Source organism: Neopsephotus bourkii, unplaced genomic scaffold, assembly GCF_033783945.1.
Source record: "Neopsephotus bourkii isolate Nb327-2 ecotype Australia unplaced genomic scaffold, CSIRO-AGI_Nbou_v1 NB_379, whole genome shotgun sequence".
Classification (NCBI taxonomy): Eukaryota; Metazoa; Chordata; class Aves; order Psittaciformes; family Psittacidae; genus Neopsephotus; species Neopsephotus bourkii.
The window spans coordinates 2,197,233-2,222,955 of record NW_026900884.1 but is presented as its reverse complement, the minus strand read 5'-3'; the positions used below and the strand labels follow the sequence as shown (position 1 = coordinate 2,222,955).

General features: G+C 37.1%; 1 protein-coding gene and 2 long non-coding RNA genes across 3 annotated transcripts in view; 1 reads left to right on the top strand and 2 right to left on the bottom strand.

The window, feature by feature from the left end:
- Nucleotides 1-1,620: 1,620 nt before the first annotated feature.
- LOC133209958 (homeobox protein vex1-like) lies at nucleotides 1,621-2,853 on the bottom strand. Its single transcript, XM_061348934.1, has 2 exons — nucleotides 2,682-2,853; nucleotides 1,621-2,087 (listed from the first exon to the last, which is right to left on the bottom strand). The coding sequence occupies exon 2, from the start codon at nucleotides 2,058-2,060 to the stop codon at nucleotides 1,755-1,757; it is 306 nt and encodes a 101-aa protein (XP_061204918.1). The 5' UTR covers nucleotides 2,061-2,087; nucleotides 2,682-2,853; the 3' UTR covers nucleotides 1,621-1,754.
- A 79-nt stretch (nucleotides 2,854-2,932) lies between these two features.
- Nucleotides 2,933-25,723, top strand: part of LOC133209999 (uncharacterized) — a 47,321-nt gene continuing 24,530 nt past the window's right edge. The window contains exon 1 of the long non-coding RNA XR_009724824.1: nucleotides 2,933-3,668. This is a non-coding gene — a long non-coding RNA (uncharacterized LOC133209999). The remainder of the gene's footprint in view (nucleotides 3,669-25,723) is intronic.
- On the bottom strand, nucleotides 13,021-14,779 carry LOC133209957 (uncharacterized). Its single transcript, XR_009724816.1, has 2 exons — nucleotides 14,291-14,779; nucleotides 13,021-13,067 (listed from the first exon to the last, which is right to left on the bottom strand). It is a non-coding gene; the product is annotated as an uncharacterized LOC133209957 (long non-coding RNA).

The following is a 25,723-nucleotide window of genomic DNA, read 5'->3' as shown; positions in this document are numbered from 1 at the left end:
CTCAGAGGTCTCCTTAAATGCATTAGAAACTAAGTTGATTGATTGCTGCATTGTAGTCTAAACTTTCCTTCTTCAGTCTCCAATCCAGGGAGCCATTAAGAGTTTCGATTTAACAGCCTTTAACAAGCTTCTCACTTGTGAAAGGACAGCTTGAAAGTGGTAAGGAGAATTTTCTCTGATGATGCTATTGCAAACCAGGTACAGTAAACACCAAGAGGATCCAGGTTGACATGCTGGAAGAAAACTTTCTGGTCGCTGGGGGAAAGGAAGTGCCTCTTCCCTACATCTTACAGTCTGTTCAGGGGGGTGAGAAACGAACATGTCCCTTCAGCATCAGGATCTTGGAGTGGTGTTGTCTTAATGTGGCACTGAGGGGCTGTGTGGTGTGGAAAATCCCCTCAGGTGTCTCTTACCCTCCCCCTGGATAGGAAAGGTTGGAGTGCTTGAGAGTGGGTTCAGAGAAAACCTCACCGTGGCATGTTCAGGGATTTCCTTTTCATCAGAGGTTATACTTGGACAGGAGATGAGACACGGGAGGCAGGAATTTGGATGAAACTTGTTGATATCCCCTCGTGCACCTCAATATCTCTGATGTCTATCAAAGACTATTTCAGCTTTGTCCTCTTTAGCTCCACAACAGTTAATGGAAAGGCACACAGCTGTTGTAGGCCCTGCTTATCAACATTTTTTGTTGTACTGTGTGGGTTGTCTTATTTTTCTCTGACAATTGCAAAGTAGTCTAACCATCACCTGATAAACAGATTACAACGGTAATGGTGCAGGGAAGATGTAATCACACCTGCTGCAGTTGTTTTATACTGATGCAGATCTCTTGTTTCTCATTATTCCCTGAAGGCTTAACTTTGCTATTTTTCATAAAGCTTGCTTTGGGAATTGTAGGAACAGTCCTAAAGGAATGCTGCAGTTTAAAACTAGTGAGGCTGTCAAGCTACAGCTGAAGCTTTAGAAGTAAAATCAAACCAATCTCATTTTGAATGTTTCAAGAGACCTGAAATTGTGAATAACTCCAGTACTTTCATCAGCAGATTTAAATTATGTGTATGTTTGACATTAGCATCAAAATATGTTCTTGCCAATTAATTCCTTTGCCTCGCTTCTCTTTAAATGCATAAATGGACAAACATGGGAGACAACTTTAGATTTTTGGAGAATATACAGATAAAAGAGAATGCTGGAAAAAAAATTGTTCAGCTTTGTTCTTAGGGATGCCACCTTTGGTAGCATTTTAATTTCAATTTGTTTGCTATAGTTTACAAATCTTTCTCTAAAACACCACACAAGTTGAAGGGCCAAAGTTTTTAACACTCATCTGTTACACGATTAGTATGTAAACTGAAGTGTAAACAGTACACCATTTTCTTCTGTGGGGCTCCCCACATGATTATAGGATAAGAATATTTCTATAGAATTTATTATATAGAATATTATATAATATAGAACATCATATAGAATGTTTATACTGAATTCCTTTTGGATAGGAAAATTTTAGACATTTCAATGCAGCATAGTGAAGATTGTAGGAATAAAAAGTTTCAAGTCCTACTCTTCTTCAGTACAAATCCTTTCTCCTTTAACATAAACCAACATTTGATTAAAACATTAAATTGAATCAACAAGCTATTTAATATAACAAAATAAGTTAAATAATTATTCTTAGAGATATTTGGCAGCTCTAATTTAGACCACAGGTAATCTTTGGTATTTTTAACAGGAAGGAAGGTATGGCTGGAACCTCAGTCTTTTATGGTCATCGGAGTCATTGCTGGAATTGCAGGAGTAACGAGATAATCCTGGGCTGGAAGGCAACAGTAATGCCAGACTTGGCAAAACCGGGTGAAGAGACTGAGCTGCCAACAGAAGGTAACAAGGCAGGGCTTGGCATAGCTGGGTGAAGGGAAACTGGAGGTAGAAGAGATGTTGACATCTGTCTCATGAGAACAGTTGGATGTAGCAAGATCTGGGTAATGGCGATATGGCAAAAACAAGCCTGAGAAAAGAGCTTCCAGTCTGGCTTCTTGAGTCTGACGTCTTAACTTCATACGACGATTCTGGAACCAGGACTTGATCTGAGGGAAAAAAAAAGTTAAAATTGGAAAACAAGCCATTTGTCCCTTTTCCATATAGTAATACATCCTGAAATCAGACTATCAGAGTCTATCAGAGTGACAGAATATATTAACAGTTATAAGAGTCAGGGCTAATAACACTGATCTGTATTCAGTAGAGCAATTGTCTGGGCATACGGAGGAATCAAGATGTGACAAACTCTGTGACACATGGCAAGCCAATTACTCAGTTGCACAGTGTTTTTTTTACCTCTTATGAGGTTTTATTTTTTTTAAGTTTTTACTTAAAAGTATCCTTTAAGTATTCACTGCTCATTTGTGTATTGTCTCGGGCTTAACACAAAATATGCAGAGTGGACACAGCTCAAGCAGGGGCGTAAGCTCGATCGAGCTGGTTCTTTGCCAGAGGGGTAGGGCTGGCCAGCGGCCTGGCCTAACCGCACTTGCGGGAGCCGTCACTGTCTCCGTCCCCCCCCAGAGGTTAATGAGGTGCCCGCCAAGGCAAGCAGGGGCCGAGATGCCTTTCCTCTCCCGCAGCTTTCAGAAGGGGTTCTGGGCCCGTGTGCCCTCGGGCGGAAGCAGAGGGGAGCTCACCTGGTTCTGGGAGAGGTTCAGTTCGGCTGCCAGCCGCTTCTTCTCGCCGGATCCGATATAGTGCTGCTCGCGGAAGCTCCGCTCCAGCTCCTGCAGCTGAGCGGCCGAGAACTTTGTGCGGGTCCGCCCGGTCCCTGCCCCGGCCTCCGCTTCGCGCCCGGGGCTGCTGCGGTCCGCGTAGCTCGCTGCTACGGGGACACGATCGGACGTCAGGGCGACGGGGGTGGTGAGGTGGGGAGGGGAAGACGTAGGCAGCGGCCGCACGTGCGGCTGCTGTCCTCCGACGGCATCACGAGAGGCGACCGTTAGTTAGCCCAACGGCCGCTACCAACGGTCCCTCAGAGCGACTCACCGCAGTTGGCTGAGGTCTCTCGGCCGCCGATGTCCTTGGTCGGGGAGCAGGGACCTGCAACTGTGGGCCGGGCTCCGCCGCGGTTGCTCTGGGCCAGCCACTCCACCGAGAAAGGCCTCTTCTCCATCTCCCCCGCTGCTGCCGGTCCCCGCTCACTGAGGCCGTCCCAGCTCTGGGGGCAAACATTTAAAGCACCTTCCGCGACGTGTTTTTTGAAAAGGCCGCAAAGCATCGAGACAGAGGACAAAGGACTTCATTGAGAGGTGCTTTAATCTCCCTTTTCAGGTGATTGTTACATCCGCCTAATCTCTAAACGCAGCAGTTAGCAAAACTCAAGGCTACCTGACCTGGCGCCAAGTTCAGTTGAGTGGTCTCTTGACCACGTAGCTCCTGGTAATTGCATCATGGCCAGTGCTTTTTATGCTGCCCAAGCTGGCCTCGACTCTCGAATCACGCCGTGATTTTCTATCTTTATCTCCCAGTATAAAGGACAAGGATTGAGACTGGTAACAAAGGAGGATATAGGGAGGCCCCTTTTATGAGATTTAAACTCAAAGCTGGAGCCCCTTTTGCCTGTTTGGTGCAAAGTTTGGAATAATCCTGCTGCCTTTCTATCGGCAAAGGAGTGACTCAAAGTAAGAACAGGTAGTTCTCGAGCTTGCAAACAGGTAAATTGTGGAAAAACATTGATTCTACTATCTTCCCAATATGTCTATGAGTAACACATCACTCTTTACAAAGTCAAGGTGTGTAAATGTTGTTTGAATTAGTAATTAGTTGGAAATGCAAAGTTAAATATTTTTTCAGTGCTGTCCGTGAGGCAGAGTGCTGCAATTAGGACTCTTTATCTTCTTTCGAAGCTGGAGGTACCGCTGTTGAATTCAGTAGTATCAGAAACTTAACGAAGTATTCCAGGAGAGAACGTTTGAAACCAGATCACAGTAGTGTTAACCTGCAATTTGTTAGATCATTAGCAGAAAGTAGGGTGGGAAGTTTTGACTTATCTAAAAGGTAGTAGAATAAGTTAATTCTTATTAATTTATTTAAGGATGAGATTAAGTAATACGCACTTATATTTCAGGCTATTGATCAGAATCAGAAACACTGAGAAAATACCTGTTCAAGTCTTAAAACACTTATCTCCTTCCTCTACACCCCAAGAAAGAAATGTGTGCATTTCAAAGTAAACAGTTCTGATGTTCTTATAAAGTAGATCAAAGAAGAGGAGTGTAAACTCTGTTCAGAGGCAGTCTGTTCAAAGATGATTCAGATAAGGGTGAGAAAAGACCCACTTTTACGGCCTGAAGTGGGCCTGGGATGGCACAGTCCTTATCCTCCGCAAGCATAGGCTAACACATTTACAGATTGTTTCGGTAAAGAGTCACTACTGCTTGAGTTTATACAGTCGCAGATAATGAACTAGATTTCACACAGAGCTGAAGGTGTTTGTGACATGTTAATTCTTAGACTTTATTTTTAAAAGGTGGTGCTGGTGGGGAATCTCCTTTGCTGTATCTGTTGGTGATAACTTGCATAGATTTGAGTCAGAATTACTCTGAGAATTTTTTCTGCTGAGGATATTTTTGCATTAACATTAATACTTTAAAACCAGTGCTAGTAGTTTTGATCTATAATTGTAAACAACACAGACATACCATTAAGGACTTTTGATGCTTCTTAGGTAAAATAAAATGTATTGACAACAACATTTTTGTGTTGGTGCAACTGTTAGCAGAAAACCATGTGCAGACAGAAAATTAAAGTAGCTCTGGTGGCTGCCCATGTTTTAAGTACTGGTCCATTTCTTCTAAGAAGTAGGTGACATAATGATTAAACTTTCTTGTGCTGGTGTGTGACTGCACTATAAAAGGTGTGTAGCGTTCTCCTATGTTAGAAACTCAATATGTATTTTGCTTTTAAAGGCTTCTAATACTATTTATCATTGCTTTTTCTGCAAGTTCCTTCTGTTTCCTTCAGTTGATATTTAAATTTGGTGGTTTGGGTATTTTGTGTGTGTCTGCTTGAGGTTGTGGGTTGGGTTTTGATTTTTTTTTTTTTTCTTTGTGAGAATGGGCTGTCCTAATTCATAACAACAAACTTCATTTTTGCCAGACAGGCAACTCAACCCTGTAATGTTAGAACAAAATTAAAAAGGGGAGCTCAAAATTAAAGTGTCAATGGGTATGAAGGTGCTAAACACAAGAAAACATATGCTTAAAGTGAATTACATTTTTAAATGCTAATGTTCATGCACTGACTGTTATTAAGATGATTTGCCTAAGATAGAGAACATGGCTTGAGGCAAAGTCTCATTCAAAAGGCTTTGATGGAGTGATTGTAATGCCATAAGTGACCATCACATGAGAGCAATTGCAATTTAAAGGGTAATTGTCGAGTGTTTCTAGTTATCAACTAACAATCTGCAGGTCCTGTGATGAAACATTCCATCTTCCACTGATTATTAGCGCTTTCTATGAGCACATGGAATTAAAAAACCAATATGACCAAAATTTTGAATGTAAATAGTAGGCTAGAGAAATGTAGTGGACATGTATATGACTCGCATTTTACTGCTGTCATTTAATGATAACATTTCTTGACTGAGATCTCAGTGAAAATGCTTGATATCACATACAACTATGTTTTATTTTGTCCAAGTCTCTTGTTGAAATAACTTTATGGAGTGTCTCTTAATTTATATGCTCTTAGTCATTGCATCGGTTGTGAAGATAGTCAACACCATGAAAATGATTATTGCTTTGCAGGAAATTATGGAAAATATTAATGCATAGAAGCTGTACTAGGATTTGTCAGTTTGCTAGCAATGAAAAACACTGGAGACAGATTAATTCAATCATTTGAACAAATATTAAGGGCATTCATCATGTGTTATGTGTCATGTTAATTTCCACCTCATACAAAGGACACACCTAATTAAACAAAATGGGTTGATTAGAAATAACCAGAACTGTTGTTGAATGGAGTTGTTCCATTGCTCCTCTCTGTTTTGGGGCATGTTTTCCACACATGAACTGACTTTAGGTAGCCCTCTGATCTATCAGGGAGTCTATTTTAGGTTTCTAAGCCAGGAGAAAAAAGGAAAAAAGAAAGGCACATGGCTTTTTGCAGCTAGAAGCGTTAAAAACCCACTTACTGAAGAGCTGGATAAACTCTGTAGCTTTCACAGAAGAATGCGTGAAGCATGGAAGGGAAAAGAAGCAGGAGGATTCCTTTTCACTATGGATAGTTTTGTTTCTTTATATAAATAAATGCCAAAGACTTTACAGTCAGTGGGTCAGTATAATTACTCACGTTCTCCAGATACACTAAAGCAAGAACTGGAGCAATGTGGAGGCACACATAAACAGTTGCATAAATTCACTCATAAATAAATGATTTTTGAATACAACTTTACTCTCGTGGCTTCCTCTTTGCCAGCCTTTCTAGATGTTTTGATTATGTCAGTTTGACTCTGTAGCATGCCCTCTGCTCCTTGCTCTATTACTTTTACTGAATAGAATGTTGCTGGCTTGTACGGGTGCAACGCCTCATATGGTGGTGCTGGATTACGTCACCTAGTGGCACTTTGCAGTACTCGAAGCAGAACGTCTAATGGGCTGATCTCATGCTCTTCCTTCCACATTTGATTCAGCAACGGCTGGCTGACAGTTGAATTTTAATAGTGCATTGCCCCCCAGTAAAGGAGTAGTCTGTTACTGCTCAGGTTCCTTCTGCCAGTGAAGCATATCATATGGTAATGGGAAAAATATTTTTAATGGAAACCAATAATATTTTAGAATTCAAATAGTACTTAATTTTAATTTAATCTCCTTGCACATTGTAAGACACAAAAGATAAGAAAAAAAAAGGATATTTGTTTAAAAAGCTTTGGCCCATCTTATAGGAAAACTGTCCCAGATGGAAGAAATAGACTGATGATATATCAAACAATTTTTCTTCATTTTAAGATATTTCTTTTCACTTCCTGCTTTCCTTTCTTCACTTAATTTGTACTTTCTCATATTTACAACTGAGAAGGCTTTGGTCCTGAAGAATGAAGTAGGACTCCTATGGTAAAAAAAAAAAAAAAGGCAATAATTTATAAGACTGAAAGCACTGAGTTCAGACTGCATTGTAGCATGTGTTTTATGAAGTAGAATTGAGATTGTATGAATTATCCCAGTATGTTTTAATTTCTCAGCTCCTAGTAAGTTGCTTAATATTTATAAATATTTTTTATTAAAAAAACCCCTCAAACCAAAACAAAACCCCCCCCAATGTGGACTTGTGTAAAAGCTCACTGTCATGAATAATTAGAAATAAAGTTTGCTGACATTAATAAGAGCTGTAATCCCAAATTCTAGACTGTGTTGTATTATAGAAACAGGTGACTTGCAGAAACAGAAGAGAATAGGAAAAAACACTGAAGGCCCAAAATTCTTTCCTCCCAGCAATGGCTCTTGTCTACTCATATGTTTCATAAACATCCAGACCTTTCTTCCCTTCATCCGTGCTTTTGTGAACAGTGTCCTTCCGTTTGACACACCGTTTCTTACTATCCTCTCCACCTCCGATTACAGCAGCTTCCTTCTCCCCGGGTTTACCGTGGAAGTGTCAGCAGGGGGAGCGCTGAGACCGCGGGAGAAGCTAGTTCTGCCTAGCGCGCAGCCGGGGGAACCGTGGGGGCATTCCCTCCAGCCTTTCCGCTCTTCGCTGCCCGGGGCAGAAGCGTGCTTACAGCTGAAGGAAAGGTTTTGGAGAACGCTGAAATTCAACAGGTCCTCTCTGGAGTGCCTGTGAAATCTGTTTGGGTTGGCATTTTCGCGTGTGTACACTTAGGACTTGTTAAAAATGGGAACAATTTTCACGAGAAAAAGAACAGCTACACAACCAATACTTCTATGCTATATATTAAAAGCTGGAAGAATTAGAACTCATTAATTAAATTGCTGTAGCATTTGTTTGATATAGTAAAAGCCCGACTAATTAACCAAAACCTCCTCCAGATTAATCGCGAACTGAGCTCTTTTAGGGCAGGTATCAAGTCAGGCTCCCTTCTTCTCTGGCCTGCTCTTCCCCCCCAAGCATACGTGTGTGGTGTGTAAGTTATTAAACTGCCATTCTTCAGTGGAAAAAAACCCACACCCCAAAGTTAACAGAAAAATACCTGAAGATTATAATTTTTTTTGTGTTGGTGGTTTTGTGTGTTTGTGGTATTTTTGTGTGTGGTGGTTTGTTTTTGGTGTTTTTTTTGTTTTTTTTTTTTTTTTAACTCTGAGACCTACAATTTTCCTCCTTTTTGGATGTCTTTGGTGGAAGGTATGAGGGACTGTTCTTTTTCAGCATTAGTGAGGTGTTTCATGTGCTCAAATCTTCATATAAAACTGTAGCTTTCTTTTTCATGTTTAGTAATAAAACTGACCTCTTGGCATCTGCAAAAAGAAAAAAGCTTTTGTAGATGCTGGAACATGAATTTGAAGACTTGGCTTTAGTTTCAATTAAAAATGAATCTAAACGCTCGTGGTATAGTATGTTGCTGCTGTATTAGGGGTTTTTTTTGTTTGTTTGTTTGGATGTACAGACCATGACTGCTTATTGCTTTCCCACTGTCAGTTATGACAGTGCTGACAGGTAGCGTTACAGAGTAGTTAGATTTACACGTGTCAGTGAGTCTTTGAAAAAGGGGGACATGAACATTATTTCCCACTAGGTAAGTGTTGTCTCTTCTCTCTAAGCTAAATTTGTCATGGCTGTTTGTGAGTTGGAGAAAGTAAGTACAGAGAAAATATAAACATTTTTTCCTCAAACTACGATTCCAAAGATGTTTGTAAGTGTCCTTCCAATTTAAGCAACTTCTGTTTCTCTTCCTTCATTACGCTGATGCAGCTGGTTTTGCAGGTGCAAAATGAATCAGATCAGAGAACTAGTTCCACTGGGAAGGGGGAAGTAGAATTTTATGTCTGCCTTTTTTCTTCCTTAGTCAGGTTGGTTGTGTGATCTGTTTAAAGCTCAGATACAGTGAGGCAGAAGTAGGAATAGGGAGTCATGGGAATTGCTTAATGCTGGTCACAACAACATTGTTACCAAATATGGAGGGGAAAAACCTCTTCAAACATTGTTCCTTTTGCCTTGTAAGTCTATTGCTTGCAGTGATAATGAAAAGCTGCAATGAAATTAATGTAACCTGACTTCTGAGAGGGCTTTTGTTGGTTTGTTTTTTATATTTTGAAATGCTTATGTTTATCAGTATCTCCCAAAGTGTAAAATAAAGAAGAAATGATTAAGAAAAAAATTATATTGAAGTAGCAAAATATACTAAACAGCTGCAGGCTGCAGCCCAAAACTTGACAGGATTACTTGAGAGTTCTGTCAGACCCCAGAGACTTGTTTTGAATTGGTGTTATTGGCACCATTGAATTTCTCTTGCAGCAGTTCTTTGGAAAATCTAGTTTCTGCTTCAGTTTGATTTGTCTGAACTATTTGTGTTCCCTAGAGAACTGTTCCACAACTCCAAGTGACCTTACCTAATAGCTTACAATGCTGTTGCACTTACCTTTTGAGCTTCTGGTTGCACACTCCTGCTCCTTAAATCTTGCTAGGACTAACACGTTTTAGATTCCTGTATTAGAGGGAGTCTTATTCATGCATAACCCACTATTATAACAGAAAACCGTGGATCTGGTTTGGGGGTTTGTGTGCTTCTTGTGGTTTTCTGTGGTGCTTTATTCTTGGGTTTTTTGTTTTGTTTTTTTTTTTTTTTTGTTTAACCTTTGCACTACAAAGTTAGTCACATATGTAAGAGTTTGAAAACTGTCATAGGCAGTGCAAATTCAGGAAGAGATTATCAAGGCAGGTAAAAGGGAATTGAGGTATCACCCCTTCTATCCTTTTCACTGCTTTTAAGCTGTAAGGTAACACAGAACGAAACACCATAGCAAACAGGAAGTTTTAGTTGGCCAGCAATTTTTTAAAGTGTAGGCATTGTAACTTAGATTAATTGTATTTTTATTCCTATTTATAAATAGTTTTAAATTTTAAACTGTTCCCAGCTTGTACATCTACCTGCATGACTGAGACCTCTCAGTGTTTTAAATTACCTTGAAGTATCACATATAAATACAAGCTGATGTTACCAATTTGTGCATAAAATATACACCAATTATCTAGTTCAAAATCAGTACAATATAGAATCTTGAAACACATCTTGGTTCAGATGAGATACAGAGGCAAAAAAAATCCAAAAGGGAAAAATCTGCTTCCCTTACCTGAATACAGAGGAGCAATTTTCCAGCATGTGGAGTGTGACATGATACACTCCAGTCATTGTAATGCAAAATGCTGGTGTTTGTTCTAATGAAACCAAACCTTTTTTCTGTTTTTTATTTTATTTTATTTTTATTTTCTTACAGAATTATAATGTTCTACTCATGCTTCTGCTGATAGAAAGGAAAAGACCCTATCTCTGAGGAGAGAAATTGGTCATGAAATTACTTTAAAACCCTAAGCTAGTGAATTTTGGTTGATTTCTCCTTATATTAGATTTGCAGTGCTTTAGAACAGTAATCACCAGTCTTTGCCAGCTTGGTGCTTCTCTCTTTGTGCAACTGGTATAGTGTCAGTGTTCATGACTGTCTTGCTTCATACCTGACAAGATTTATTTAATTATATTTTAATGGACATTTTTTGCTTTCTTATCTGCAGATAGAGGTAAGTTCATACTTATCCGTATCCCATGTCCCATTTTTTTTTCCCCATTTCTTAGCATATGAGAAATGTCCAACAGAATGAACCAGAAGAGTATATCTGTGAAAGGGAATTTTGTTAAAGCTTTCACTGCCCATTTAACTCTGGCAGTGGTACAAATTGCAATACAGTTGTTGAACAGTAAAATCCTTAATACTGATTTTCCTTGTATTGGTATGTTCTTTGCATTTTTCCAGCCCTTCATTTTACTCCACTGAGTATTTACTATTCAGTAATGTTGCATGTACCTTTGTATGTTATTTTCATGATACTGTTTTGTTAGTACATGTTAACCCAATATTTTCAGGAGGTGAAAAAGATGTTTTTAGCTAGGGTTCTGCCTTTCTATTTAGGACATACAGAGTGGAATCCTTCTGTCCTTGCCTCCTAAGTTTACAGCTCACACTTAAAATACTTTTTTTTTTTTTTTTGTGATAATTAGTTTGTATCTTACTCTGTGCCACCAAAATAAAAAAGGGAAGGGTCTCCACCTGCACCGTGTCTTTTATTCTCCCTTCAGTCTTGTTCAGGAAGGTGTTTAAGCATAGGGGTGTGATCTGTGTTTGAGAAATTAAGCACAAACTAGACACAGGTGGAAAAGCCTACAGATAATCTATGCTTCATGATCCTATCCTTTCTCCAGATTTACTAGGCCTGCTCCCAATTTCTGTCCCAAGTTTTATCGTTTGTGTGTCATGTTTCCATATATATATATATATATACACACACAGACATCACTATGCTTATAAAGACTGGTGTGCTGGGTTAATAAAAAAATGTGGAGTTTGAGAATACTTGGAGTTATGTTAAGGTTTGCAAAATTTTGACCTCAGACATGAAAGCTGAAATCAGTAATCAGTAAGTGAGAAGTAGATTTGCTCTTTTCAGTGGATTTTAAAATCAGAAAACAACTCCCAAATCCCAAAACATAAAAAACCTAAGTCAATGAGGTGCTTGTTTATTAGTTCATATACACCTGGTACCCCAAGTTTTTGTAAATAAAGTGAATTGATTCCCATAACATAGTGGATGGATGTAATGCTGTATTTCATGTTTGATTTTTAGGTACCTGTTGTGGTATAAGCCCAGCCAGTAACTCAGAATCATGCAGCCACTTGGTCGTTCTAAGTTTATTTTTATAAAAGCCACTACATTTTAAGTTAACAGTAAAAAAGATGCCAAATGTTAAAATTCTCTTGTTAACATACTTGTTGTACTCTTTCAGTTCAATGTAGCTGTTTGCCTTGCTATTACCATGTTTGATATGGTTGATCTTCAGCCTGATATTTTTATTGATTTCACTCCAAACTCACTTTGTTTTCTTCTCTTTTTGGTTATAGCTGAGATGACATTTTTCCTTTAGCATTTAATTTACACTGTATATTTGTGTCTTTAAAAGAAATCCCCAAACCCACCCCCACCACCAAAAAACATCATTTGTAGGCTTGATACATAGGGCTCTGGGAATTGTTGTAGGCTAAGTCATACAAGAGATGTATTAAAGGTAAAAAATTTATTTATGTATGTATGTATGTATGTATGTTTGTGTGAAAACTGGAACTTGAGAAACTGTAAGTTATATGGGAGTTGTCTTTTGGTTTTTTTGGGGGGTTTGTTTTTTTATATGCTTTTTCCACTTTTATGTGCAATAATTCTAGAGGTTTTTCTTGAATTTAATGACAGTTACGAGATTTCATGTGTTGAGTTTGGTTTGGTTTTTTTTTTTTATAACCCAAAATCTTTCCCTTCTTTCACAGGTGAATTAAGTAATGCATTGTTTCCGTATTTCCATCTCTTTTACCATAGCTTTGGTATGAAATCAGTGAATAAAGATACAGTTGTAGATGCAATTTTTTTATTGCCTTTTAATTTAACAAAAAAAGTGACATGCAAATAGAACAGTTTTCTGACACTATTATATTACAAATAAAACAGTAACTTCTAAAATATTAATGTAGGCTTGAATAGTATAACAATAGCCATTGAGTAAAATGATTTGCACCAACTTTTGCTTTTTCTAAGCACATAGCTTTGCATGACTTCTTAGAATTTGTAATGCAGGGCAATGCAAAGTTTTAGTCTGTGACTAAAACATTAGTTTCTTATTTGGTTTGCAGTATGTACATTGTTTCATAGTAGGAATATTTTTGCCCAGCATTGATGTGATACATTGCTGTTTAGAGTAAATAAAAGTATTCTGACAGAAACATTGTGTGTTTAATGACTGCTTTTTTTCTGAACAAAAAAAAAAAAAAGCCAAGAGAACCTATACGCTTCCACTGCCAAGATACCTGTGAGTGAAAGAAGAAAAAAAAACCACAGCATGTTTATTATTAGATTTACTGTTAACTGTCTGATTTTTACAAGAGAGGAATTTGTAACTCCGTAAGTGCACGCATCACATAAAAGTTACTTGGGATCTTAAAGGATCAAGTCCTAAAAAAAAATAATACATTGCAGACAGCTCACTTCAGAATATCTGCATTCAGAACATTTACACACCTGAGTCATATTAAATTCAGTAAAGATTTACTCACAGTAACTGAGATAAGTCCAAAGAGTTGCATTTTTGCAGTTTATGTAAAATTCCCATTATTTTAAATTAGAGGGTTATGGGAATAAGGAATACAGAAGTAGCTTCTTAGCAGTGCTTGTATTTTAGATGGAACATTAAACCAAGAGATGTATTAAATACTGTAGTTGGATAAATGCTTAAAATATTATTCTTATTAATGTCACCAGATTTTTAGAATGAAACCAACATTCAACCATTATATCAGGGTAAATAACACCAGTATCTCTTTTTACAGTTTTTGACAGTTAAGTGAGTTTTTCATAAATTAACCTTCCATTTCTTCATAAATCTGTGTTCTCTATACATTCCTATAGTTGCCGTGGTGATGCTGTTTCAAATGAACGGTGAAGTACCTCAGTCGCCCCATTTTCCCATGCCCTATACCTCTTTAGATCAAATTCTCAAAGAAGTATATGCATAGGAAAAAGGAACAACGAGCCAGATTGCGATCATCTCCGCTTGTCGCACGAATAAACCTGGAATATAAATGTATAGATTAAGGAGAATAAAAATACATTATATTCTTTATACAGTGCTCTTTTCTTTTGAACTGTAAGACTGTTAAAAAACTAGTGCAGGTTAGAACAGAGGTTAAAGAATACCAACATTAATGCTAGGATTCAGTACAGACTTAAAAGTATTTAATACGTAAAAAATTCATCATTGCAACCTTTAAATACATTAAAGAAAATGTAGAGTTCTTAGGAAAAATGAAGAGTCAGCTCTGTAGAACTGACCTGAAGATAAATTACGGTCAGTATTGAAATCCTGTTTTCAGAGGATTGCACAGTATTAGAGGTTTTTTTATTTAAAAGCTATGAAAATACTTATTTGAATTACCGAACAAGTGCATGAGAGAGAGAGAGAGAGAAAAAGAGAGAAAAAAGTTTAGGAATTACAAAATACTGTAAAATAATTTCTACATATAAGAGGACTTACCTGGTTAGCTGCCTGATTCTTGAACTGCAATAACTTCGTTTTCTTGAGAATTTATGCTTTGCTCAAGACCTTGAAGTAGTATGAACAATACAGTGTAACTGTTTTCATAAGTGATAATAAGTTTGCCCCTTGCCAAGGTCTTTGCTGCACCTGCAGATTGGGTGCACAAAAAACGCTGCTTCGTAAAACTGCTGAAAACGTGTAAAGTATCATTCATATGTTGGGGGAGGTAGAAATGGGAGCACAATGGACGACAGGCCTGATAGGACTAATGAAGTTATGTCTTGAAATGGGCACTGAGAATGAGAATTTATCGTCTGTGTTTTCTTTCACATACGTCAATGGCTTTTGGAAAATGTAAATCTGGGACTTCTTGTTCTCAGACCCTGTACTGTTTTCTGTCTACCCCCTGTCTTCCCCAGCACACTGTTTTTGAAAATCTCTATCATGTCCTTCACTGCAATTACGACTTCACTGGGGAGACATCAAGGTCTGTGTACAAGGCTTTCCTTTGCTTATCCAGGCACTAGTGAGGCTCCCTCCTGGATGCCAAGGCTGGGAGACATGTTTCACCTTATTTGCTAATAAATTCTTTAACCATTTGCTTTCAAGTTGCTGTCTTTCTTTTAGGACCTTTATTTTGCTATAAAACTTGATCTCCTGTGTAAAGAGTATCTATTTAATAAATTAGAATTCTGGAGTGATCAGCCAAAAGTGTTTGGAATTAGTTCAAATTAATTCAGACAACTATTGTGTCACAAATAGTCACAGTGCTAATTGTTATGTGATGTTGTTTATTTATAAGTTTGGGAACTCCTGAAATTCAGTAAGTGCACTTTTTCACTGTCAAGATTTGTCAAAGTTTCCTTAATTTCCTAATTTTCATTTTGTAACCTCAGGTTCAGTTTGTTCCTTCCTGTCATAACAGTCATTGCATTCTGATCAAGTCAGTGACGTGAAATAAAAAGGTTTCTGATTTTAGTTTAGGATGAATCTTTCCTTAGATTTTTACAAAAGATACAATTCATTCTTCCAGTTTTTCATGAGAGAGCTTCTGTGCTTTTGGCCTGAAGCCATCCTAGTTGTGTCCTGAAGCAAGTGTTGTATGTTTTGTGATTTATAATACGTAATGCTTACTTCAGTTCTGCTGGGCTTTTTGCCTTCAATCAGAGAGTTATGTCACCTGAAAAGAGAAAACTTGTACTGCACAGAACCAAAGACTGTTCAGAGCAGTACTGAATGGCTCTTCACATAACAGATGTGCTAAAGGAATTGTCAGGTTTGGTTTTGTTATGTGTTCTTTTGACAAATAGATATATGGGTGGGAGGGAGAAAAGTGTGGTGTTTTTTGTTTGTTCGTTTCTCCCCAAGGGAATTGAGCATTAAACTACTGCATTAGCAGCTGGAATATAGGCAGTGTTTATGCTTTAGTCTTGAGTCCTACATAGGTCATCTAATGCAGGGTGAAACCACCAGCAAACCTGGGAATGGTATGTTTTGACATTAGATGGTGTGTGAAGCTTTGGCTAAGGGCTGTATTCACAGAAGACCTTAATGACATTTGAAGTTGTTTGTGAGGCTTCCATCTTTATGAACATGAGTGGCTGTTCATATAAGTGTTCTCACTGAGAGGAATAAGATTGATTGCTTGTGTGTGAAGGAACAGCCTCTTGATTTTTGTGGTTTATAATTGGTATTACATATTTGTGAATTGGGAAAATACCTAGTTCAGCCAATTTGTAATTTATCAGTCTCTCTTAAGAGCACAGTCAAAGCTGTTTTTTATTTAGATTGAAGAATTAAACTTTTATTAAATTGTTTTTTATTCAGAAAGACCAATAAAGCAGGCAACTTTGAAATTTTAGGAAAAAAATGAAATAAAAACAGTAGTCAATCTTTTGCTTTTGGTGTTCGATACAAAGAGGTGATCTGATCACTTTTAACTCAGGGCATGATTTCTGAAATGTCCTCCATTCATACATTCCTCAGAAAACCGCATAAAGTTGGTAGCTAGTGTAAAATGAATAGCCTGAGATTTTAATGCATAACAAGGATTGATGTCTCCAGCATTTTATGCCTTATATGTGTAATTTGGTGTCATAGATGTTCATATTTAACAACCTTCTCCTGTAAAAAGATCCATGTGAACCTCACTTCATACATATGTGTAGACTTGTGGATCATGGCTGTTAGCTGCTGGGTTTTGTGTGGTGTTGTTGGATTTTTGCTCTGTGTGTGAGAGAGAGAGAAGGAAAACAAAAAAAGAAATGGTCAGATGAGTTGTGTAGCACTGATGTATCTTACAGGATATTTTTTTGTTTCAGCCCCTCCTGAGCAGTTAGAATTAGTGGGACTAAAAATCCCAAGTATCTTGTAACGCATTTTCAAAAGGGCAGATTACAGTGTATGTGAAGCTCTGGAATACATTTTTCATCAGTTTACACACAGCTCTCTTAGGTGGTGCCATAAGCAGTGTGAAAGGGACTTTTTATTTCATTTTTGGGCAGCTGGGTGTTTATGTGTGTTTTTGCAAGGACTTATTTATGGGTCTCAATTTGATTTTCTGCTTTGGGATTTTATCATAGAATCATAGAACAGTTAGGATTGGAAAGGACCTTAAGATCATCATCTAGTTCCAACACCGCTGCCATGAGTAGGGACACCTCACATTAAAAGCAGGGATACCTCACACTGATTCTATTTTATTTATTTATTTTTTATTATTATGACACATAACAGCTTTGTATAGATTTTTCATTTTTCAAAGTTTCTGTCTATGTGAGAAATTTTAGTTGGAAGGCACCTACAGCAGTCATCTAGTCCAACTGCCAGATCAGGGCTGACCAAGTTAATGCATTTAACTTGTGAGAGAGGTTGAAGTGTATTGGGAAAAGCCTCACTTAAAACACCACACGTGCTTCCCCTAAGAATAAATAAGGTTCTAAGTTATTTGTTAAGAGAACAAAACAAAACAACCCCACCAACAAAAAAAACCCCAAAACAACCCCACTAGCCAACAACAACAACAAAAAAATAATCCAACACCCCTCCTTCCCCTCCCCCCCGAAACCCCAAAGAGAAACACAAATTAATAAACCCAGAAAACCCCCACCAGCTTCCCTCTCAAGCCCCCTCTGAATCCCACACAGGAAAAAAAAAGTCAGCTATCTATTATCAAGAGGTGGTTCACTCATTTACTGCCCTCAAAGAGACAGGATCATGATAATATCTTTTGAATAGTCTAATGCTGTAAATAGCTGCAGAGGTGGAAAAACAGCGATCCTTTGGTTCGTATGTGAACCTTCTTCGTTGTTTCCTTTGTTATATTTTGCAATGAACCTGGATGACATTGCATGTGGGACAATGCTGGTTATTGCAAATGTTTGGCAGACTCCTTTCTGTATTGTTACACTGCTCCAAAGGTGGGTGATTGTAGGATTGAGAGTGCTCTCGTTAAAGTCAGTGGTCAACCTCCCTTTAGCTTCAGCGTGCGCTTGAGCAAACATGCAAGCAGATTCTTACACTGTCTGAACAGCAGCCTGGATAAAACCATGCACTTTTTCCATTCAAACCTCAGTAAAATTCTATGTGGTGTATCGTACACTATTGTTTAAGTGGAGCTAACAATTAGTTTTAATTACTGGAAGTGATGTTTCAAAAGAATGCTTGGCGTTCTTGTGGTTATGGAATATAAATACATATATATGTATTTGTCAAGGCTAGTAAATCTAGGAAAAAAAAGCCATCCCAGTGTTCTTGGTGTTATTAATTTATTGATCATTACCTTGGGGAAGAGGGAAAGTTTAACATTTTTAAACTGGGACTTAAAACCTAATTGCCTTAGTAAAGAACATCCTTAATTGTATGTAGCTGCCACTCTTTAAGTGCTCTGTTCGAACAGCCCCTCTTTCATGTGAAAGCTATTCTGGATTGTTCATCTAAAACAAACACTTGTAACCTGTCCTTCCGTGAATGATTGTTACAGGGTAGATGCAGGCAGAAGGGAAAGCTAAATGGGCTGTAACACACAGACATGAGAGCAATCCCTAGATTTATCTTCCATCAGCCACATGATTTGTAATGCTTGAATTGTGGCTTTGAAACAAAATAGGTTGGAATGCAATTTATTGGACCTGTATGGCAGCTTGGAAAACCATGATTAGGCTGGAGACATAGTTTTAGTAGCTGAAGATGTAGTAGCAGTTCGGGTGTTTCTCTCAAACTACTGTTAATAATCAAATTAAGCACAAATTTTTAGAACAGTATTCCTCAAAAAACCTCTGGATGTGACAGGGCTGGGCCCTTTCTAATGAAGTTCTTATAAGTTTTAAATGTAGAAATGGTATTTGTTAGACCTACCATAGCATCTGAATTAAGACTGGAATGTCTATTCATAGTTGCACATTTTGTTTAATGTCCAAAAGGAGGAAGATCAGAAATGAAGGTTTTTGTTTGTTGTTTGTTTTTTTTAATGCAATTTACTCTTTATATTCTAAATACAAAATGGGATCTGTCAGCCTGTGGTGGTGACTTTCACAGTTGAGCACAGACACTTACATATATGATTTCTCCTTTCCTTTATTGTAAGTTCCATTTTTTTTTTTAATTATTTTCTTGAGCCAGTGTGCCTCTTCTGATTAGCAACATGATGATCATAGGTATAGTTTCAGACAGTTGACATGTAAGGGTGTTCAGTATCCATAATGAATCTGGAATTCTTAATAAACATATGATTAGTGGATGTAAGTTTATATAGGTATATATGTGTCATTTCAGTTATTTTCTTTTTGCTATGCTAAGCAGCTCTGAATTAATATAATTAATATGCACATTCTGAAGATAGCTTTAAAAACTAACTTATGAAGGGTTGTTGTCGCTATATACTGAAAGTGCTTTGGGTTACAGTGGTCTAAGTTCTGGAGGGGTTTGGACTCATGTATAAGCACTTTGTAATGTTGGCATGTGATGACTTTTCTTGTTCTAAGAAATACTTTGATTTCTATTTTCACTTTTTTTCTGTGAGTGCCTGAGAGACACATTCCTTCTTAAATGTCAGATATAGCTTTACTATTTCTTTATATGTTGCCCTGTGGAAAGTAAAATACCTGGTATCAGGTACAGAAACATTATTTAGAAACAGGCTGTCTTTTTTGCCTTTCTCTTTTCTATTGCATAAAACAGGAGCTGCTTTTTTTTTTTTTTGCTTTCAAGGCCTTTGTACACAGTCAGTATTTGTATCACCCTCATTTACTACTGAGAAGTTGATTCGTGCCTCTGACTGACCAAGAATGACAGTATTTATTATTATGTTTCCAAACCAGAATCTTTGGCTTTCTGCTGTATGACATGGTTTTGCTTATAGATCTTCAAAGTTTTTTTAACTAGCTTTCTAGAAATCTGTGGTTAAAATCCACCTTTTCCCATGGTACCTTCAAGAACTATTTTAATAGCTAGGTTGCTGTAGGTTGATCATACTGCTCATCGTATTGACTAATTTGCCAGCACTAATTTTTAAGACTAATTGTCTCATTGTTTTTACCTACTTCCTGTCTTCTCTTTTGTACTTAGCTGTATGCAGTAAGAATTTTTTTCATTTATTAATGTGCTTAGTAGAATCCAGCAGTGTCTTTCTAATGATGAAATCCTTTCAATAAAGCTGCAACCTTACATTGCCCTGTGTGATTCACCAAATAAAAATCAACACACAGTCTCTTAATAGATGGAAGCTGCCAAAGCCTTTACAGACAAAACTGCTGAATTTAAATTATGACCCAGTCAGGTTACAAGTTTTTAACTTTGTATTCTGTAACAAAACATACTTACCTGGACAAATGTAATTAAATTACTGTTATTTGTAGTATTTGAGGTAAACTTCATAATGGAAAACATAATATTTATATGTAATACTAGGATGTTTTGAAGGTGTCATATAGCAACATTATACCTAGGTTCGATTTTTTTAATGAATGTAAATTATTTCACTATTCAGTACCTAAAGTATTAGTGTTTTGATGAAAGCAGGACCTGTGCCAGTTCATTTCAGGAAAATACACTGAATGCATAAAAGCAGGTGGCGAGTGATCCTTAAAAAAAAAAAATAATTTGCATAAAATCCTCTTATATAAGCAAAAGAGAATAATCTTTCTTTGCTTACAAATCCCAAGTTTTGGTTGTGTAACATTCTATTATTCTGGGTTCTTCTAAATTAAATTGCCTTAAAATGAAGACTCATGAACTGTGCACAGATAATTGAAGTATAAATATTAAAAATATATAGTGACATGAATGGTAATAGTCAAAGATGTTGAAAGAAAGCTTGCATATTTTGTGTCTGAAAAAAATGAATCTGGCAAGTATCTTCACTAGTAAAAGAATGCAAGATACAGTATTTGGCCTTCAAAACCGGTTTTCTGGGCCAAGTAAGGGGAAGAAAGTTAGTTGTATGCAAACTGCAGGAAAAAGCTTTCAAAGTAAACTGGAATCAACTGATATTCAGAGATCTGATTCAGCGTTCACTGAAGTTGGTGAAAGATTCCCAGTGAAAACACTGGACTTTAGAGGAGTCTCAAAATCTGCATTATTTTCCCTGGTTTATCTGAATAATATAGGAAGTGTCAGTATTTTACAAATAAAAGCTGAAACCCATCTTGACCATACAGATGTCTTAGAAATTCAGCACAGCTAATGGATTTGTTGCTCTTAAACTAAGGTTTCCATCTAGAATCCCAGAACAGTTTTAGTTCCAATCCCCTGCCATGGGCAGGCACACGCCTCATTAAACCATGTCACCCAAGACTCCATCCAGCCTGGCCTTGAACACTGCCAGGGATGGAGCATTCACAGCTTCTTTGGGCAGCCCATTCCAGTGCCTCACCACCCTCACAGTAAAGAACTTCCTTATATCCAATCTAAACTTCCCCTGTTTAAGGTTGAGTCCATTACCCCTTGTCCTATCACTACAGTTCCTGATGAAGAGTACCTCTTCAGCATCCTTGTAGGTCCCCTTCAGATACTGGAAGGCTGCTATGAGGTCTCCATGCAGCCTTCTCTTCTCTGATTATTTTCAAGTTCCTTTTGACATATATTAACCAATACAAGCTTTTTTTGAAACTACCCAAAAAGTTTTTCTACCCCTCAATTCCCCCCTTCTTTGAAAGCATGTTTACCTATGTGTTTGTGTGGGTGATTTATTGGCAGAACTTGGACACACACAGTTGTACTTTTCACTTATATGGTGCAAAGCTATCTTAAACTGCAGGTTGCTCTGGCATACCAGGGCAACAAGTCCAGCTTTCTTAAAAGGAAAATAAAAATAATTGGTTTTGATTTTGCACATTAGGGCAGAATAAATTTGAACTGTTATTGAAGTGTTGATGCTGGCCACTCTTTGCCTTGCAAATGGTATCTCTGCACTACAATGTGGTGCTCCATTATTCATGTGTTAAGTGATCCCTTTCAAGCATATGAAGTTTGCAAGATGCTTTTGCATGCAAGTATTTTCCCCAGAGTATCAGTGAGGAAACGCTGATACTGAAATAGGCTAAACAGCTCAGTAGCTGACAATTCCCTTGTGTTCTTAGTAGGACAAACAACTTGTTCCACAGTTCTCTGGAAAAGATTGTTGAGCCTATTGTAATATTATGACTGGGGCGATAAGCTTCCTCAAGCCTCCCTATCTCTACCACATATGTACAATGGAATGAGTGCTCTACAAAATGGCTTTGCATTACTAGCTTCACATAATTTTCATTTTAAGTCCCTGCAGACTCATTGACTTGAAGGAAAAAAAAATCATATTTAAAGCTGAGAATTGATAAAAGTGTTTGAAACATTGGTAGCTTGTATTTCACTAGAGGGGAGCATGTGTGAACAGTTTTTAAAACTCTTCTTAGCTTCTCTTTGCAGGTGAGTTTGCTGCCTTCATTCACTGTGCTTCATTAGTACACCAATCGAAGTACAAAAGGATTAAGCATAGTACTCAGCAATCTAGCATATTCAGAGTTCAACCTCAGTATTCACGTTTGTGAAAATCTAGAGGAATATCCTGGGTGAAGGAAATCTTTAACTGGGTCAGTTATAAATCTTTCTGAAGATTCAGTTTCTTGACATCAGCTGAGACAATTTTGTCAGGACATTGTTAACTCTCTGCTTTCTATCTGAATCTCTGACATGTTCCTGCTGCTTGTACTGTGCTGGCTCTGGCTTTTGCTGTACATCTCCATAACCCAGCTCAACTCACTAGCTAGTTTTCAGTGAAAGATTAATTCAACAAAAAGTAGCTTTCAGCCATATTAGCAAGGTGTAGGGAAAAAGAAGTGGAAATAAGGACTCCCTTTTTTAATAAAAGCAAGATTGGCTGGCCAGGCTGCAGAACCACAGCTTCAAAGTATACATACCCAGAATAATAGTAATTTTAATGTGCCTTGTCCCAGGATGGTGTAACTGGTAACTGTGTGCCATCCCCAAAGACTGGGTTTTGTCTCTATTCCAGCTGGAAATGGAGTAAGTAATGTGTGATAAACAGCATAGTGAAATAAAAAGCTGTGTTATGATTTCATTTCTCTGTCATTGTTGTAGCACTATGTCACTCTATCAGCCAAAGGCCTTTTGTTAATATAAAACATTAGCAGTGTGGATCAGCTTTGTTGTTTGCCTCAGCTCTTATTAGAGGTAATGCAATAGTTACTTATAGATTACACATTATTATTTTAATTGGATATTTTTTTCTTTTTAAAGAATGTATTTCAGATGCATGTGGAAAAATACCTAAGTGTTAATAAAATGTAAGGATCTCATTCACCTGTATATATAGGTAATGGCTCACAAGATTTTGAGTACTTCAAGGATCTTCCTGAGTGACTAGGAAAGGGTGGTAGTGTATCTGAACAGTCTTAGTCTCAAATGCCAAGTAACAAACCTCCTGTAGATCAGATCCTCAGCTGTTGTAAATGAATAAAGATTTTTGGGCTGAAATCATGTTGATTCACAGCAGCAGACCCTAAAGCTTTTGTGATGTGCATTGAACAAAAGTTCATACTTTATTATTTAGAAGCTTGTTCAAATTTGAAAGATGTGCATTAATAAAAGGGATGTCTGAACATAGGACTCTTATTACATCTAGTCCTTAGTTTAAGTCTGAATCTAATAATTTTGTCAACAACTAAGCTGCCTGTGTCCCTAGGCCAAACTCCATCACCCCAAATTAAAAAGAAATTATATGTTATATACTTAGAATAGTCTTATTTCAATAGAATTATCAATACAAATAATATGAGGAACGGAACACTCTTTTTGTGACTATGATCTGAAAAGTAAAACTTTTAAGGCTTATACAGTTAATTTATATTAATGTTTGACACTGTGCCTAACAGATTCCCTCCGTCCCCCCTCCCTCCCCCCCCATCTGTACTATAGCCAAAGGGGCAAATACTTTTGATCAGGTTCAAGCAAATCCTTTTCAATTTCAATTACTTGGAAACAGAAATGGAAAAATACAGCATCTTGCACTACAGTTCTCAGCAATCTCACTAACAAGAAGCATCCTATGTTTTTTCTACATCCTTTGAAGTATAAATGTTACCTTTAGAAATACAACAGACAGACAAATTCAAGCAGTGGCCTTGACAGAAAAATGAAAACTTCATTTAGCATTGGTACAAGTTACAGATATCAAGCTGGGAAAGAAATTAGTGAGGAGACAGAATTATCTTCTTTCCCTACCAGAGGGAGTCACAGCAAATTAACCTTGAAAACTGTTTGGAGAGCATTCTTGTGAAAACAGTGTGACACAATGTTAAAGTTATGGATATAAAGAGCTCAACAATTCTTAACTGATTATGGGCAGTTACATTTTATTTAGTGTGGTTTTAAAGTAACATTACAGAAGACCTATTTGTGCTAATAATTCTGAGTGTAAATACAGTATCTTTTTAATTTTCTTTAGCCCAATTGAGGGATTTGTTCAATTACTTTTACTCCTTAAAAAGAAAGTTTCATTCAGCTATCTAATTTGAACATATAAAAAAATACAGTGCCCCAATCTTAATCAGCCTCAGGCTCAGTTTCAAATAGTCCACAAGATTGAATAAATGGAATGAGAATAAAATTCAGACTTATTCGATAAATGTGTGGATCTTTTTTCTACATATAGCAACCTGCTGAAAAACTGTCAACCACACATCCCACATGCTATTAGAACAATATATATATGAGACCATGAGATTTTGTTAATTTAATGTTTAGGTCAGTAGGGTATACTAACCTGAACATGTTTACTGTAGAATGCTTGCTAATATTTGGTGGTGGTAGATTAACAATTTCCTAGGTGTTTTTTTTTTAAAGAATATCTTTGTTTTTATTAATTTGTGTTCCTTCAGAAATAGTGTGTCCTGGGGTATAATTTTGGTGCCTTCATTATATATTTTCAGATCTAGGTTAAATATGGTAATGGAATACATGATATAAGGTATTATGGGATAATTATTATAGTGAAATGAAAACTAAAAGAAGCACTGCATTCCTGCTTTCAAATAGAGAATTTTAACCATATACTAGCCAAATATGAATCAAACTTGACCATTTAAATAGCTTTTACTAGGAAAAAATATTCTTATCATATGTTGATAATCTCACAGTAACACATCATATTCTTAAATAGATTGTCTGGTTATCTGTATCTGTAATTTCCCTAAATTTTAGTCACTTGAGGTAAATTATTGAGGTAAACGTTAGGGTGAAATCAATCTGATAATTTATGTGAAGAATGGAAATAAGTCTCTGTGTTAGAGATTAATGTGTCAGCCAGTTTATGACAGAAGTTCTTCAGTTTCCACCTTTTGGTAAGTACACACATAAATGTAATTGGAGACAAGATAACACAGAATACTTTGGGCCATGAAAAAAAAATAATTATTTTTCCCCCAAGGCTTCTGTCTCTAGAAACAATAAATGCTTTGAAAGCACTTACTTTGAAAGTTACTTCCTATATCAGCAAAAGAAATGGAGTGCTTGCCCACCTTAACAACAGCTTTTTTTTTTTTTTTTTTCTTGGAAAAAAAATTTTCAAGAACAAAGAACATTTTAATTACAGGTATTTGGTTTGGCCAGTTTAATCTCCTGAGCAAGACAACCTATTTTGGACTGACAATTTAGAGCATTTCAAACTTGTGGAACAGCATCCTTTAGGTGTGGTTCTTTGAAAATGCTAAACCAACTTACCAGTTCCTTGCTATTGAAAGGTGAAGTCTGGTCTATATTTAGAAATATAGCTGCTATCTGCTTTCTTTTGTATTTCAGTTTATTTTTGGGGTACCTCCTTTCTGTCCCCCCCTAATTTTTTTGTAGAACACAAAATTCTAGCTAACATCTTCAGAAAAAAAACATAAATTCAATAACAAGTGAAATGCACACTTCTTAAAAAAGTTAAAGCAAAAT